Source organism: Sinohyriopsis cumingii, chromosome 6 (genome assembly GCF_028554795.1).
Source record: "Sinohyriopsis cumingii isolate HCF-2022 chromosome 6, ASM2855479v2, whole genome shotgun sequence".
Taxonomy (NCBI): domain Eukaryota; kingdom Metazoa; phylum Mollusca; class Bivalvia; order Unionida; family Unionidae; genus Sinohyriopsis; species Sinohyriopsis cumingii.
The window spans coordinates 108,885,598-108,903,935 of NC_142966.1; the positions used below are offsets into that span (position 1 = coordinate 108,885,598).

Consider the following 18,338-nt stretch of genomic DNA (forward strand, 5'->3'; position numbering starts at 1 on the left):
ATTCTTGAATATGAGTATAGATTACATGTTATAATTATAAAATTCATGTGTCATATACATTCCTTTAAAAAACACAACACATATATAAAAAATGGAAGTCCTCATTTGATCTATATCCCATTGTCAACAAACCACATCACTAAACAATTCACAATGATAATGTTGCCAGTAGCATATGGATATATTTGTTTGCATGCCATATGTATATGTACTTAAACTGGCCAAGATTTTTTTTTCAGTTGGAGAAAGCTACCATCTTGCCAAGGCTACCCAGGGGATGAGGATATTCGTAGGGAAATGAAAATGTGTACAAATCAAAAAGTAACTTGACAGCCAGATATCAATGGTTTCAAAAGATTGGAAATTTAATTTGAATTTTATGCTGCCATTGTTTGCAGTCATAAGCATAAATATTTTTCCTGCAAAAAGGAAACTTCCAAGGCATAATAAATGCCTTCTGGTCATTTTGGAAAATTCATCTGATTCCATTGTATTTAAGTTTGGTGCTGACTTCCTTTTATGAAAGGTGCTGTTTTTATTGAAGAATGTAGTTAGCTTGCTTTGATGAAGGCTAAATGTGTATTTGAAGCCAAAGCTAAAGAACAAATTTGGAGGACCAAACAAAAGCCTGTTTGTTATTCTGGCACCAACATCAAATAACTGTAGAACATTGACTGAGAATAATTTTATTTTCTGTTTGCTTAGCACTTATATAGAACGATCGGTGCTTCAAATGTAGTAAGTTTTCTTTGAAGTTTCATCAAAACTATTTTTAGCCATCACTTGGTCAAATGTAGTCAAATGTAGTCATTTATATTCCATTTTATATCCAAGTTTGAAGCTTCCTTTCAAGATGCATTTGAAATTCTACACTCCAAACCCAAGATTGTTTATACATGTTTAAACAGCCAACAATGTTGTTGCAAATTTTTTTGCTAGATGGTATATTTTGTTGAAAATAAGGGAAAAAACAATCGTAATTTGCAAAATAGGCGAAGCGCAGCACTAACACTGAACAAACTTTTTACGCATTATGTTTCATACTTTTAAGAAGAAAAAATATTTCATGTACTAGAAATGTACATGTATATGAAATTTCAAGAGCCAAGACAAGATCGTCTTAAGAATAACAATTTATACACCATCTCTTCCCCAAAAAGATATAAGCTTATTGCATGATTTTTTTAGTACTTTCAAAAAAAAGAAAAAATATTTTTCGTGTACAAGAAAAATATATGCATGTGAAATTTCGAGAGCCTTGCCATGACTGTGTTATATCTGAATATGTGTCATAACACGGCACGTTATAACAGGGTTACATATTACTAATATCAGGTCTAATCATATCATATAATTTAATTAAATGTAGTTTGAGCAATACACAATGCATCCTTCACTGGCCCCTTGATGGGCCTTGTTTGGCTACTATGGAGTCTCTGCCCAGATACAAGGTCACTGCTGCCAGTTTATGTTAATAAGCAAGTAACTAAAGAGATGTTGTCATGTTGAACCAATCAGATGACTGGGTAGAAGCATGTGATCAAACACTGACAGATGAGGCTACACTGATGTAGCAACTAAGACGCCTGTAGAGACGTGTTCTTTTCAATGTGTGTGGATGCTGTATTTAACCACCTCCCACCCGCCTTCCAGAACGTAATACATATGGAACATTTCTTGCTTAGCACGTTGTTCCAGCTCTGTTCTAGGTCATTGCGAAGTTTTATGCCTTCACAGCTTCACTTTTGACCCCCAATATGTGTCAGTACTTAATTAAATGTACTCAACTATTATGTTCATATCTTCCTTGATATATAAAACTTTAGCCGGCAAGACCAGGGGAGAGATTGGACACTGCCATAAAGCCATGAATCTCTCCAAGCCAAATATTGGCATCACTTTCCAACAGTTTATCATTTTACTGCCACAATTGTTTTTGGCAGTTATATTACATACACTGATGATTTGCATTCAACATCGCCTGTATATATAGGTCAATCATTTTTGTATGTGGGTTTATGAATTATCTGGATGCGAGTTATTACAGGAGTGGTGTATATTTAATTCCATTATAACAATTTGTATTCCCTTGGATAAATTCAATGACGCTGGGAAAAATTTCAAAGAAGTTTTGAACAAATTTAAGGATTTTTCAAGAGTAAAACTGACCTTTTCAAAACTCAATGAGTCCTCAAGGTTGAATCCTAAATTCAAGGTTGGTTATACATATCACGAAAACGTGTTTATCAATTTTTATGACAGACGAAACATGAGGTGAGATTATTTTTATTCTGAACTTAAATTATAGGGCTAAGATTACCAACAGTACCTAGGGGCTGAGATTACTAACAATACCTAAAGGCTGACATAACTAACAGTACCAATGGGCTGAGATTACTAACAGTACCTAAGGGCTGAGATTACTAAAAGTACCTAAGGGCTGAGATTACTAAAAGTACCTAAGGGCTGAGATTACTAACAGTACCTATGGGCTGAGATTACTATTAGTACCTAAGGGCTGAGATTACTAACAGTACATATGGGCTGAGATTACTATTAGTACCTAAGGGCTTAGATTACTAACAGTACCTATGGGCTGAGATTGCTATTAGTAGCAAAGGGGTGAGATTACTAACAATACCTAAGAGCTGAGATTACTAACAGTACCTAAGGGCTGAGATTACTAACAGTACCTAAGGGCTGAGATTACTAACAGTACCCAAGGGCTGAGATTACTAACAGTACCTAAGGGCTGAGATTACTAACAGTACCCAAGGGCTGAGATTACTAACAGTACCTATGGACTGAGATTACTAACAGTAACTAAGGATTGAGATTTCTAACAGTACCTACCCAATTTCAGGCATAAATAAGTGAGCAGCTAGAACAAAAATTAATCACAAATATTTCCTGATGTGAAATAAACCTGACAGCTCAATTTTCCAATATTTGGCAATAAAGAACTTGATTCAAATGTGCTCAAAGAAAATTTGTTTTAGACACAGGCCCAGAGCTGGTGACTTAAATAAACTCACAAGCCCAGACTTAAAATTCCACAAGCCCGAACTCCAATTTCCACATGCCCAAAATTTCCCCTATTTTTATATTGTCACACATTGCAATAGCTAAATTTCAAATATAAATTCAATAGGGTTTGAAAGTGATGCAAGTGTCATCAGTGTTCATCATTACACTCACTAGGGACTGGATGGGCCAGGTGGTCAAACCTCTCTGCTGGATTCTCTGAGTGAATCCTGGTCAGAAGCGAGTAGATATATGCCAATGTGTTGTTTGCAAGATGTGCAAAGAATTAATAGCCTCCTCCTTATCTGTTTTGTTTATTTTTGGCTGCTAGAGTGCTTCACAATGTAAAACTCCATCAACCAAGACTTCTGAAATTTATTTTTTGGGGGCTTTGCTGATAGTTAATTGCTTCCCAAAACACAACTGTGTATGGGCATTTGGGAGTACAAAATCATATTTTTAGCACGACAAGCCATCCTTAAATTTGAATAAAATCAGATCTCAATTTCACATAGGACAGTTGTGATCTGATTTAGATTGAACCATTTTATGACATGTATGTCAACATCTTGAAAATACATATACACATTTCAGCAGTATGATCAATGTTTCCTCGGGCAAATTATTTTTTTGGACAAGCCCAACAGGCGCCTCACTTAGAATACAGGACTGGGCCCAACCTAAAATTAAAGGGGCCCTGGGCATCAGATATTTTTAGCACTGTTCTATTACTGACAAAATGGTAATATGGTAGTATTTTTCTGAGGGGAAATGGATTGTGACATTTAAGTTACCTTTCGCTTCTTAACTCTGATTCGATCTTTAATTTCATTAAGTTTCTCTTCTTTCTTCAGTCTTTGCTCCTGCATTTCCTGAAAAGAAAATTGCAACTATTTTTAATAATGGCAAATAAGTTTTCGTTTCTTATTTTCTGTTATGTTCCTTTACATGTGCATTCTTTATCTAAACTACATTAAGAGCACAAACATTCATGGAAAGGTGTCTCAAATTTGAAAATATTCCAGCCTTTTACTGTCAAACTGAGATGTATCTTTGGGTGTTGTGATTCTGTCATGGGTTACAAGGCACTACTACAATGAAAAGAAAAGAATTTTCAAGAACCTGATTTGTTAACAAATGTGCCATTTAAAAAGTTACTGTGACTATTTGTCATGGGGCTATTAAAATGAATAAACTATTTCATTATCAAAATCCACAAATTTAAAGATCGAACAAACAGTCATGAGTGTGTTCAGAATTTTTAAAATTCTCAAGTCCAAAATCCAGCTTTATCAGAGACTTATTATCATTTCCTTCTCTCACTCCATAATATACAAGATCACTGCAAAAAATGCTCAAAACTTTCCCAGAATATTAATGTTTTTTGAATGAATTCACTGAAAAAGCACTGCAGTGCCTGAGTATTTTTTGACAATCTCAACTCTTTGTTCTTACCAGTTCAATCTAACTGTAGGATGTACATCAATTTCTATATTTTACAATTTAAAATCTTTCTTCCTGTCAAGTATTCACCATTTCTAGTCCAAATCAGTCTGCAACTGAGCCACAATCTACTCTTTAGTGACATTTTGGCAATGTCACCTGAAATTAAATACATGCAACAATTGATTCTTCTGGTTGATTGGAAGATATTTTATTATACTCAAACCATTAATAAAACACTAAGCTATTATTAGGGACAATACTATTAGATCATTCCAAGTGCTGCCTAGGTTTTACTCAGAAGCTACCAGTAATTTGTTACAGGTTTCCTTACATACCTAAATACCCCCCACTCCCAGCTATCACCTCAAATTTGTTGTCTATTTAGTGAGGAAAGAACTGGATTTCTGCTAACAAGCATAACTAGTTCATGCCTGTGAAGTACTCACAAATAACATACAACTTAAATAGAGAGTTCCAGATGCAGAGTGGTTAGCATGTCAGACTTGTGACCGAAAGGCTGTGGACAGTTCAGCCCTGGTCAGCTGCAATGGTTTGTCCTTCAGCCAAAGCACTTTACTTTGTCCCAACATAATATGACCTTCATGTACCAATATACCTAAAAATGACAAAGCAAACCAATCCATACAAACTCATTTGTCCATGTGTGACTTCATACACAGAAAAGAAAACTCTAACATTGAAACTTTTAGTTTTAGAAGCTTTCTCAATTTTTATATGAATAAACTTTAAAAAGAAATATGAATTATTTAGTAAAATTTCGTATCTTGTCTTTATTCATAACAGAGAAGAATGGCTGAAAAGTAGAAAAAAAAAACAAAAATGCTTCAGAAATTACCTTAATCCTTTTAACATTTTCTTCTTCCTTCTTCTTCTCTGCGAATTCTGCTATCCAGTCCAATTCTGAAAGTTAGATCACATGAAATAGTGAATTAAACTTTAACTCATTTGGCCCCGATCCCGTCTGAGGCGTAATTCGGTTTCTGCATTCAATGGCCGATGTGGCCTATAGTCATGGTTTGTTTACTACATTCAATGGCTGATCCAGTCTCCAGTCATGATAAATTTGTGTTAGATACAATGTCTCTCATTGGTGACAAATGGGTTTTTTCCAAGAACTAAACAACTATTAAACCAACCAGAAATAATTTTACTTTCCTTTGTGGCAATTTGAATTGTTCAGAAGCCAAGGGTTACTGTTTGAGAGCAGTTTCACTACACGTGTTCTGTTCATGAAAATCATAAATGATGACGGACTTAAGGGTGATTTTTGATGAGTGCAAAAATGAGGAGTTTCTCAGGTTTGATCTCGAAAATATTGAGCAAGCTGAGGAAAGATATGTGCAGCAGTTGGATATTTTGCAAAATTTAGATTCGGACATAGAAGTTTCTGAGACTGAATCGTCAGAAGATGAGGATGCTAACAGTGATGATGATAGAGTTTTTGCAGATAAATGTTGCACATAATTTTGTAAATAGTGTATAAATAAGTTGTGAAAAACTTGAACAGATAGGGAGAAAAAAAAATACATCACTGTGTAGACAAATTCATTTGAAATAATTTGTGAAAATTTCATGGATTTTAATTGGATATAAGAAGAGAAATTAAGGTAAGAGTGAATGCATGTGCACTATGTTTTCAAAAATTTTCAAACAGGTAAAAACTCTGGGGCACAAGCAGCTTGACACAGTTTAGTGCTGCTGGGGCTTAGCAGCAGAGATACTGATAACAGTACTGGGGCTGAATGACTTAATCTGCCAGTCCAAAGAGCAACAAAGGCTTGGTGCATGTACTCATTCAACAGTGTAGGCAAGTTTTTGAAAGATACATCAATTCCAACATAGTCATTTTTTATTTGTATTGGGCAAAAACAAAGTTTAATTTCCACTGTGTTCAAAAATGTAATGCCTGATAAAAACTTCTGCCACACATACATATCATGAAAAATACAAAATGTACAATTTAGTTCTATGTCAAATATGGCCTGATACCAACAAGTACAAATGTTAAATCTGTGACATTAGTTCTGTCAAATATGGCCCGATAACAACAAGTACAAATGTTAAATCTGTGACATTAGTTTTATGTCAAATATGGCCCAATACCAACAAGTACAAATGTTAAATCTGTGACATTAGTTCTGTCAAATATGGCCTGATACCAACAAGTACAAATGTTAAATCTGTGACATTAGTTTTATGTCAAATATGGCCCGATACCAACAAGAACCCATGTTAATTCTGTAACATTAGATTTTTTCTGGAGTAGGTAAGTCAAATTGTAATACCATAATGATATGAGAATCCAGAACAAATACTTTCCTAAAAAAGATCTAGGAAATGACATTATGCCTTTTTTAACATGCATGCAAGTACTTACAGTATAAAATACAAAGTTCAATTAACTTTTCCACTATTTAAGACATACAGATCTTTTAATATTGGTTACCCAAGAAAAAACACGTATACCTGTATTTCCATTAGCTTTCTTTTGACTTTCTTTGTCTCTGAAATGAAAAGGGATAACTTTTTCACACCAGAATTTTACCAAAGAAGGAAGCAGATGATATTATTTATGCTGGGAGGTCAGTTAAAAAAAAAATTAATGTTAGTTTATTCTTATTACTCAAGATATTCAAATTAAAATGCTACAAAATTCTAAAGCAATCTGTGGGTGACTACTCCACACTGAAAGTGACTTCTCTGAGTCTCAAATACATTTTACTTGAATAGCCATGAGCTTGTTTCCATTCACAATTAATGGTTTGTTCCAAAAGTTGTCCTACCCAAATTTTATATGCTATACAGAGAAGGAAGATTTAATTTGGACAGTCAAATTTGAAATAAATGTGTTGCTTTTGTTTGAACATAAACATTTTTTGAAATTTCAGTCCCTTGGTATCTTGGGCTTCATATTTCATTACAAAAGGCCAAAGTGGGTCTGATAATACTCACAAGACTTACATAACATAAGACTGACCATTTCACTACGGAGGCTTATGTAGTGTTTGAGGAACACAATCTAAGTGAATTAAGTCCCAAGTTATATGTCATGACATTACTTTTGTCCCAATAAGGCTGATAAACATTCTTTCCAAAGATATCAGCAGAATAAGATACCAAGTCCCTTCTTAATGAATCATTCAAGATAATGATGATGCAAACCATTTAACAAGTTTTTATTGAATCTGGATGAAAAATATAGCCTCTAGATTTAGATAGTTCAATATGTGCTCACTTATTATAGAACTTTGAATGATGATACAAACTTATTTACCAAAAAAAGAAAATCTGACTGATATTCGATCACCAGAGTTATGACAAGCTTAATCCATTGATAAAAGACTAATGCATAAATATGTGCAGATTTTACTCATGATCAAATTTATCCAATGTCTTGATGATGCAAGACTAATGAACAAGTCTGATCAAAATATAAGTCACTACAACATCATTAATATGAACTGATCTTGTATAAGAGATCTTCATTACATTTTTACCAAATAGATTTTTCAAAAGTAAAAAAACTTCAGCCAATCAGAATCATAAATTTGTAAAGTTTTGCTTGAAATAGATCAATTCAATATTTTGATGATATTAACCTAATTACCTTGTTTAATTACAACTGGGTTAGAAATATTCTCTCTTGCATCATAAGATGATCAGCCACTTAGGTACAAGAATACCTCTTTAATATGCACAGATATCATTCATAATATAACTGATTGGAAATGTTGATACAGTAATAGCCTATTTACCAAATCTAATAAAAATCTGATCTGATATAGATTTGCTAACAGTGCTCTACGCCTGGGGCTCCACTAATTTTAGATCGGGCCCATACTTTATTCTAAGTGAGGTGCCTGTCAGGCTTGTCAGAATAATTCTATAATATAACTGAAGAAACTTTGATCGCACCGATGAAATGTTTAAGTTTATTTTCAAGATGTTGACATACTTGCCATAACACAGTGTGATCTAAATCAGATCACTAATGTCCTACAAGAAATTGAGATCTGAATTTAATCAAACTGAAGCATGGCAAGTCATGCTAAAAATATTACTTTGTACTCCCAAACCACCTGACACGGTCGTGTTAGGAGAAAACACAATTTTTCATTAAACTGCAGAAATAAAAAACACCACTTTCAGTACATGCCTGTTACATTTGGCATGTATAAAAATGGTAAACTGTCATGATTGGAGCTGATGTAAAACTATGCCTTAGGCAGTTTAAATAGCGGTAATTAAAGGCAAAGAGGTCAGGTATAAACCACCATTTCACACATTAAATGGCCGACAATAGCTAGTGAGATGTGTTTGAAAGCTGCAGTGGATGAGCCCATTGTGCTATTTTGCACAGGTAGGATCAGGAAGTGGAATAACCCATTAGAGGTAAATCAAAGAGATGGTAGATACTTGTACAAGAGCAAAAGTTATTATTTAAATAACATACAATACATAGGTTCAATATAAACATTATTATAGATATAAATTTGGCATAATGGGGCAAATATTATCACTGCACACTGCACCAGCCCAGCTCTGAATTTTTCTATAGGAATACTTCAGGAAGAGAGACTCGGTGGAGATTGTAGGGTTGTGAAGAGTGTCCGACACCTGTATGTGGAGCTGCAAGGGGCTGATGTGAGGTATATAGGGACACTGATAACCGAAACTCATTAAGTCTGATCCTGAGGAATGCTATGATAGCAAACATCAGCTGACACTCCATCCATGCACCGTAGGAAGTGGGTATGAAGTATATGGGCATAATAGTTGAATACATTTAAGCACTGACACAAATTGGGGGTAAAAAGTAAAGTTGTCAATGCATAAAACTTGGCAATGGCCCAAACAAAGTGAAGGCAGCCCTGTGACTATGGAGGAATGTGACTGTAATGAAGGCCCCCAATTTAAGACAAAGTGGGACCCAGCAAGGGGCCAGAGAAGGATGCATTGTTTATTACTTAAACTACACTTAATCAATTAAATTATAACATATCACTGCTTTAATGAGAATGTTAAGCCATACATATAATATTTTTGATGAATTAGTGAACATCAGAAATGTTTCTTTGAAGTCAGATTTTACTGCACATATAGAATGCAAAGCATGATCACTTCAGCTTTTGATATAGTGTTCAAGTGTAATCCATTTCTGAAGCTGTTTTAGGAAGCAATTAACTATCAGCAAAACCTAAAAAAAATAAATTTCAGATGTCATGGTTGATGGAGTTTTACTTTGTGAAGCATGCCAGCACAAAAAAAAAGATATGTATGGCGGGGGGTGGGGGTTCTATTCATTCTTTGCACATCCTGCAAACAACACATCGGCATACGTCAACTCACTTCTGACCAGGATTCACCCGAGAGAGTTTAATACCAGGACCATCCAGTCCCATGTGAGTGTAATGACTCTTGCATTACCTTCAATTTATATTTAAATTGTAGCTATTGCAACGTTGTTTCACAATATTAAAAATTATTTTTCCATCTTGCTCATAATTACACTTATTTTTTTTATTCTTCATATCTTAAATATATTTATGAAGATTTCTCAAAATCAAATCTGAAAATCTGCAGAATGGTAAGAAGTTCAACCAATCAGATGTGTGTGTGTGTGTGCTGTAAAATTGTTGCTATAGCAAGAGGTGAAAGTGTGGGCCCTTTATAAAGTGAAAACAGTTTTTAGAGGATGAATGACAATAACACTTAACTTTTCCCAAATATCTTGCTTTTAATGTGATGTGATGTGATTTTGATTTTTAACAAAGCTTTAACAATTTTTCAGTCATATCGCTAAGATGTCTGCAATGTGGCAGTTTATAGTGATGTCTAGCACTGGGGCATCATGCTGCAGACATGTAGCATGATGTCCCAACCAGTCACATTATCCTGACACCAGGCTGACCAGCCCTAACACTAACCTCTTAATGCTGAGTGCCAAGCGAGGCAGCTGTTATTACCATTTTTTTAAAGACTTTGGTATGACTCAGCCGGGGATCGAACCCATGACCTCTCGAATCCGAGGTGAACACTTTAACCACTAGGCCACCGAAGCAGTCCCAATCAGAAGATGCATCATTACCTCATTAATATGAATTTGAAAAAGAATTTTAAGAATAAGGAATTCTAAAAATTCCACCATTAGTTTTAACAACTCTCTCCTATTGGAAACTTCCAGATCTGAACAATCAAGGAATCCTGTGATAGTTTATAACCTAATGCACCTTACCTTTAATGCAAAATATCCTATTCAAGAAGTCCAAGATCATCATTTGGTACAAAATGAACCTTAGCTAACGATTGAAGTGCTAATCAGACATCAAAAATAAAGAGAAGATGACCATCAGAAACTAAAACTTTTGAAAGCAGAAATGTTGCTAAGATAATACAATACATCAGTAGTATGTCCACTATCTTGCAAATTCCACTCTTTCAAGAAGGAAAAAAAACATTACAAACTTCGCAACTTGGTTTACCAACAAACGGAGCTAAAATGTTGCCTCATGCTTAACAAGTTGTACAGGAGTTGTCTCACTCTGAATACAGGAAGTGGTACAAAAGACCATGTGGTTGTCAATAACTACTGGAGCAGTGGTACATGTTTTTTAGGGTTGTAACTGCAGGAAGGGCTTGTGAGGGTATGCAGGTATTATAATCAGGAAAGCAAAGATGAAAAAATGTATTTAACTTTTTCTAAAAAGTATTTTTGTCTACAAATGCATTACCTATAGGGGCCCCGAGTGGTCTAAAGCGCTCATCGTCATGGATCATTGCCAATTCACCTATGTCTGCCTGAGTTTGAGTCTCAGGTTCGCCCTATGTGGGTATGTGAGAAAGCTTGCCAGTAGCTTCTCATGGGTCGGTTGTTCTTTCCAGGGGTTTTCTGGGTTCTTCCTCCACCACCAATAGTGGCCAACATGCATATCCTGCCTTGTGCTGAAAAATGGTGTCAAATCCCATAATAACAACATAACCTATAATAATACATTAAGAGAATAGGGAAAAGAGGAAGTTACATCCCCTTAGTCATAGGCAGGTCAAGACTCCAGTCTCCTAACATTCATAATGCAGCTTTGATATGAATAAACAGGATAGGGTAAGTCACTTGATATACAGAAAATATGGACCATGTGCCTTAAGAAAAAAAACAAAAGTTTGTTTCCTTAAATTGAGTAGAAGTCACGTGACTTTCAATCTTATGATGCTGCTGAGGAACCTGGGTGGAACCACCATGTTGAAATTAGCACTTTGTGAGTTGAAATAACAAAGAACTTGTCTGATCTTAGGTTAGTACTTTATATGCTAAGTGGAAAACAATGTATCCATACATGCCAACTAACCAACCACCCCAAGAGGTATAAGCATAATTATTGCTATTGTATGCTTATGATAAGCAAAATTTGAGCATAACAAGTAATCTATATATTACATGATCCAATAAGCACCAACTGTTACTTGCCACTGAACCACACTTGCAGTGCAATCAATGTATTGTCCCATGGAAAACAAGCTATGGGATTATGGTCAATTATTTTCTAGAAAAGTCACGCCTCTGCTTGAAAATGTATCCATATTGGAAGCTCAGTCAAAAGGATTGTCAACTTGAAACAAAGTGAGTGCTGCCATTACAAGCAGTGGCAGAAAACTTGTATACTTTAAATGGATACACTATGGCTCATTTTAGTACCCAGTGTATACTTTAAATGAGTACCCCATGGCTCATTTTAGTACCCAGTGTATACTTTAAATGGGTACCCTATGGCTCATTTTAGTACCCAGGTAATTATGAATGGGCAGATAGCCAAGTACCCAGGTACCCGTTGACAGCTTTAAACAAAAGGCAAGAAATCTTAACCAGTCTCTTTCACAAATAATGAAAATCCCAGCTATGAGGTCATAGCTGTCAAACACTAATGACTATTGAGATATCAGCTGATACAGATGGAAAATCTGCATTCATGTTTTTCCATGCAGCTGAGGAGAAGGCAAGATTTTCCAATTAATTTTCACTACAAAATTAAGAAGGTTGTTGATCCACAAGCTGGGTGATGGGCCTGTGATAATGGTGCCAACTTGCCTTCTTGATCAGTGAATTTTCTGTTCTTGAAACATGCTCAAGAGTAAGTTGTCTACAGAGATGGCTTTGGCATCGAAGTCTCAAATTGTTCTTTTCTAAGCCCTTATGTTGACCCAGGACATTTGCTTGGCAGAAATAATCACCCATCTATTTTCCATCCATGAAGAACAAGCATTGCATATACAGTGTGAAATGCATCCAATACAATTAATACAAAAGGGATGATTATCTCCTGCCCTGTTTGAAGCAAGTGCACTAAAAACACTTAGTTCTGCCCATTGTACCTGGCACCTATAAAATAAAGGCAAGTACAACTAAAAATCAGACAAACATGCAGGGGATACTATTAAACTTCAATTAGTGAAATAACAATACATTCAAAACTGTACAGTTACAAACTTACAAACAGAAAACTAATTACTGGCCTGGGTAACTAGAAAATGAGTCTAGTACTGAACTGGCTTGCAAATACTAATGACTATGTTGCAAGTATTTAAGGTCGTGCTGACTGAATAAATGCATGACAAAGATGACAAATGAGGTGATCAATTGTTCATCAGGAATGAAACTGGAGCAAGAGAAAGATAGAAATATGATGGAGTATATTTCCCTAAAGTGAGAAAACTCCAAGGACAGAAAGGACCAAAAGGTGGAAGCTGCCCAGCACACCAGCATGTGAGGAAGCAGGACCCAACAACTACAATGTTTAGGATGCCAAGGGGAGACTACTTTTGTCTGACTTACTTTTCAAGCATGCAGACAATTTAGTACATCTGTTGCTAGACCAACACAAGATGTATGTGATGTAGTAAAATGAACACCTAATGTATCACGACTAGGCAATGTATCTTACATAAAATAATAATTAAAAAAACGATTTCAGCATTACCCATCTGATGTTGTCCCAGCAGCAGCCAGTAATAAATCCAATTCTTCCTGTTGTCTCTTCTGAAAGTCCTTCAACCAGCGTAGTGCTCCGCATATCAGGCTCAAGGATTTGCCCTGAAACATGGATAGTTTGAACCATTCTATCGGCAATGTAAATGGAACTATAACTATTTACAAATGGTCACACTTATTACGATTTGCTTCAACACAGGAACTTGTCTGGAGAACAAAGTTAGGAGAACAGACACTCAGGGGTCATAAATTCTCCAAGTAAAGACAGAATACTAAAAATCCAAATAATTCAAGGTCTCCTCAATATCGAGCTGCACTCCAAATCTGGTTGCAATTTAACAAACTCTGGTAAAATATTGCTGTGGAAACGAAAGACAAGAGAAAAGGCAATCAGAAACCATAACTCCTTGAAAAATGAGACAAAACTATAAAATATATATCTAGGTCTGAAACAACGTAGACACTGAACTGCATCAGAATATATTCATTGGTTCCTGAACCATGCTGGAAATAAGGATGTCATACTGTGGAAATTTAAACCTCACCAAGAGGAAATTATCTCCATCATGACAAAATCTTTAAAATGTACATCAAACAAACAAGGGTTTCAACACTATGGTCATTACAAGAATGGACAAATGGGCTCTGACATCGTGATGCAGAGACATAAAAATATATACAACAAAAATAAATGAATGTACAATAATACATTATTTCTCATTTGGGCCCTGCATCAATCTAATAGGATTTAGAGGAATTATGAGCAATTTGCTCACATAAATGTACCCCTCTCACATCCAGCACCCCAATTAACAAGCCAATAATCCCTCCAAAAACAAAGCACAACTCTTGTGAAAACAGTGACAGTATGATGACTAGTCAACATATTTTCTTATGATGACAATAATATAAGTATCCATTAAAACCTGCTTGCATTCACAAAATTCTACCACTGCATCCACCTGTAAGTCAATACACTTAAAACATAATGTCAATTTCTAGGAATTCTAGATAGACCATTTATTCATGTTAAGTTGAAGCTATGTCCTTGATATTCTTGTGTGTGTGAAGTTTCACGGTAAACCTCCAAGTAGTTTAGGAGCTGTGACAATCAAATTTATTGGCTCTTCTGGTCTATGAACTAGACTGCAAAAAATTGTTAGAGCAAATTGAACAGTCAATATGTCTATCTTCATAATATTTTCGATGGCAATCCATCATAAGCTGTGGGACTAGTTGCACTAACAAGATTGTGTATCATGCTTTAAGATAGAGAATGGAATAACTCTAACAAAAATTATGGGATAAAGTGTTTTCTCAACATGCATCTTCAGGTGATGACTATTTACCAAGCTCAATGGTAATCCATTAAAAAAAATGGAGGATTAGTTGCGCTAAAAAAACTAAAGGATGGACTCATCTAGCCAATTCTACACCCACAAGGCCACAGAGTTTATGTAGGACCAGAAATCTATAATTGCTCTGTCACACCCAAATTTCATTCAGTTTCTTGAATCATTAACTCTGAGATCCTTTTCCAAATGACCCAATTGTTAAAGGACATTCTCAGAAAGGCAGTCAAAATTCTTTTCAAAAGATAGACCAATTTTGTTTAAGCTATAACAAATCATATCAGCTTCAAAAACATGCAGTTTTAAAAGTTTAAAAGTGTGGTCTGATGCAGCAAAGATAATGTTTTTGTAAAGTACACTTCGACCAGTCCAATTTCAGAACCTGAAGTTCCAAATCACATGGTTTCCTACAGGATCTCTCAACTGGAAACAAGCTTCAGTTTTTCTTTCCAATAAATTTACCTAGCAGCAGCAATCATCTCTCTTGCCATGAGCAATACTTGGATCAGCATGTCCAATAAACATAATTATCACCTTCCCCGCTTTTTTCCTTAGAACAGCCATATGTCTGAACACTGTATTTTATACGCCTATGCCATTGTTTTGGATATTAAAAGTTGATTAAACCCTTAAACATTGTGTTTTTTTGGGCTGAATTACATTTTCATGCATGATATATACGAACATGGGCAGATTCAAGTGTCTTGGATGCGCCATGCAAAATGAGCCTGGTTCCCCAACCACCTCCACAAAGTATAAATCCTGGATCCAAACAAAACCTGGACAAGACAATATCAGAATTTTATGGCAACAGTCATATTTTTTGTATTTTTTGCTAACAATCCTCAAGTCAGTAGTTTAAGGGTCATTTCAATGTGCGGTATGGTAAACTTTTAGGGTTTGGCAGGTCTGATTTTACAGAAAGAGAAACAGAAAATCTCTTATTTACCAAAGAACTTTAATTCTACAGAAAATATTAGAAATCATTTCCAAATTAGAATAAGTATTACATAAATTGCACAGAGCTGTGTTTGATTCAATTGGTTTGGTCTTTTATGGCACAGCAATAAATTGGACAAACATTTTGCACCATTTCACAGAGGTAGCCTGAACAAATATGTTTGATTAATAATAGAATAACTATATTGGTATCACACATGGGACAAAGAATTTTTTAAGTACTCAGCTAAGCATAAAAAAGCTTTTCTTTTGTCAATTAGAGTATGAGCAGAAGTACTCATGATTTAAAATTTGGAGCACTGGTATTTCAAAAAGTACTCATAAGCATAAACAGAGATGTAACATGGCAACAGCATGAAATTCAGAAAGCCTGACAATGTGCTATTCAGATAAAAGAAGAAAATAAATTACACGTATTTAATACCAGATTCCTTTCTTCACAGCTTAAGTATTGTCAAAAATATCTTATTATTTATGTTGTAAACCATATGAATATATATCAAAAGAAAACCAGTTTAAACAGGGTTCATATAATAAGCATAAAATTAAAAATACCTGGTCAATAACCATGAATAGTAAAAATAAAACGAATTTGAATCCCAATCATTATTTCCTCTACTAGTATTGTCTTATTTTCGACCTACAATTGTTATAATTTTATATTTTTAAATGTACTCGAAGAAAAGACTTTGAAACCCTGAAGCATGTGTGTGGATTCCTATTAATTTTTAATGTAGCTTTAAAATTTTTTGTCATTTCACTATGTCTGCAGTGTGGCAGTTTGTAGTGATGTCTAGCACTGAGGCATCATGCCACAGACCTAAAGCATCATGTCCCACCTAGTCATGTTATCCTGACACCAGGCTGACCAGTCGTAACACTAACTTCTCAATACTAAGTGCCAAGCATGGCAGCTGCTACTACCATTTTTGTAAGTTTTTGGTATGACCTGGCTAGGGTTTAAACCTGCAACCTCCCAAATCAGACGCAGATGTTCTAACCCCTTAGACCACAGCTGTGTATCTATGGATGTGTTTACAGATTAGCTAGATAAAACATGTATTTCAAAATGGAATCTTCTGAATTAATGCTGATTCAGTTTGCTTTGAAAACAAGGATCTCACACATTGCACTTCCCCAGTCAAGTGAGATGCACTAATAGTGAGGCAAAGAAGGGATTTAAATTCTGGTAAAGACAATAGATATATTATCAATCAGGGTTTTAATCATCAATTTTACAAGGCAAGTTAAACTAGGTCCACACCTTAAGCACACATGCTTGGTTTCCCAAAGAAATTAGGGTCTGGACATTCTTTGCCTATTCCAATAGACCCAGGAAATATGATCCCCAAATCAAGGTCACTCAAGAAGAAAGGTAATCATCTTTGAGAATTATGCAGCGTTTAAATGTATGTTTTTTTCTGAAATAATTTAATATCAAGATGTCCTCTGGAGTTTATGGTACTCCTAGATCTCAAAGCAAGTGTATCAATATAAGAACGAGGACTTTAACATGGGTACAAGTATGAGCACCAGTGCTTTAACTCAAAACATAACAGCACTGTATGAGCATTTGAACTCATTATAAATACAAGTATTTAGCTCATCAAAAAAAAAAACATGGATGACTGTGAGCACATGAAATTTAACTGACTGAAAATATGTCCTTTTACTCCTTACAAAGATGAGCATGAGCACTTGGATTTTGAGGACTCAAGAGAACAAAGTAAATAAATATTGTGTACTCCACTCCATGTCTCGAAAAGACCAAAATAAATTAGCAGTCTGCAGAGGAAGCTGGGTTACATTGAGGTTTTACTGCCTTTTAATTAGCCGTGACAACAAGACTTATGTGATGCTTACAGTCCCAGTGGGACTCTCAAAAATCCCAACATTTCCCAGCTCTAGACATTTATACAGTTCCTTCATAAAATCTTTCTGAATGTCATAAGCCTCAAAAGGAAAGGAGAAGTCATCTGGAACAACAACAGTCTTTCCTTCACCTGCAACAAATAAAAGATGATGTGAGACAAAAAAGATCTGTTCAAACTGAGATAATACTGAAATAGTGAAATATATCAAAGTCTTGCATAAAATATACACACTCTGGTTAGGCGTAAAATACACACTCTGGTTAGGCTTAAATAGACACTCTGGTTAGGCTTTATTTAAAGGTAAATATTTTCAAGAGAAGTTCTTAGAGCAGTTTTCCAATTACATAATACTAACAGTATAAGAGATAAAAGGGGTCACATTAAGGATAATAACATGTACGAAAGGAAGCAGTTTAAGTGCATATATCAGTCTTAAAAACTGACACCCAAATGTTATGGGTGCTTTGATTAAGTGGAATAACTCTTTGAAAACAAAAATCAAACAGCAAAGTAAAGTTAAATACTAAACTAGAACACATTCTTGGAGAACAATGCTCATCACAGTATGTGAAAACTTACCCAAATGCAAAACCTAATCGAGAAATTTTTACTTCAACCCTTGTTTCATTCAGGAAACGTGACAGGCAGATATGCATGAATTACAGTAACACTATATGA

General features: G+C 35.1%; 1 protein-coding gene across 1 annotated transcript in view; it reads right to left on the bottom strand.

Annotated features, from left to right (window-relative positions):
• Positions 1-18,338, bottom strand: part of LOC149797686 (ATP-dependent DNA helicase DDX11-like) — a 148,136-nt gene that overhangs the window by 117,268 nt on the left and 12,530 nt on the right. Inside the window, exons 3-7 of the mRNA XM_089962606.1 lie at positions 17,650-17,789; positions 13,464-13,576; positions 6,958-6,995; positions 5,327-5,391; positions 3,819-3,896 (exon numbers count right to left, since the gene is read on the bottom strand). Coding sequence (XP_089818732.1) covers positions 3,819-3,896; positions 5,327-5,391; positions 6,958-6,995; positions 13,464-13,576; positions 17,650-17,789 — 434 coding nt within the window. The remainder of the gene's footprint in view (positions 1-3,818; positions 3,897-5,326; positions 5,392-6,957; positions 6,996-13,463; positions 13,577-17,649; positions 17,790-18,338) is intronic.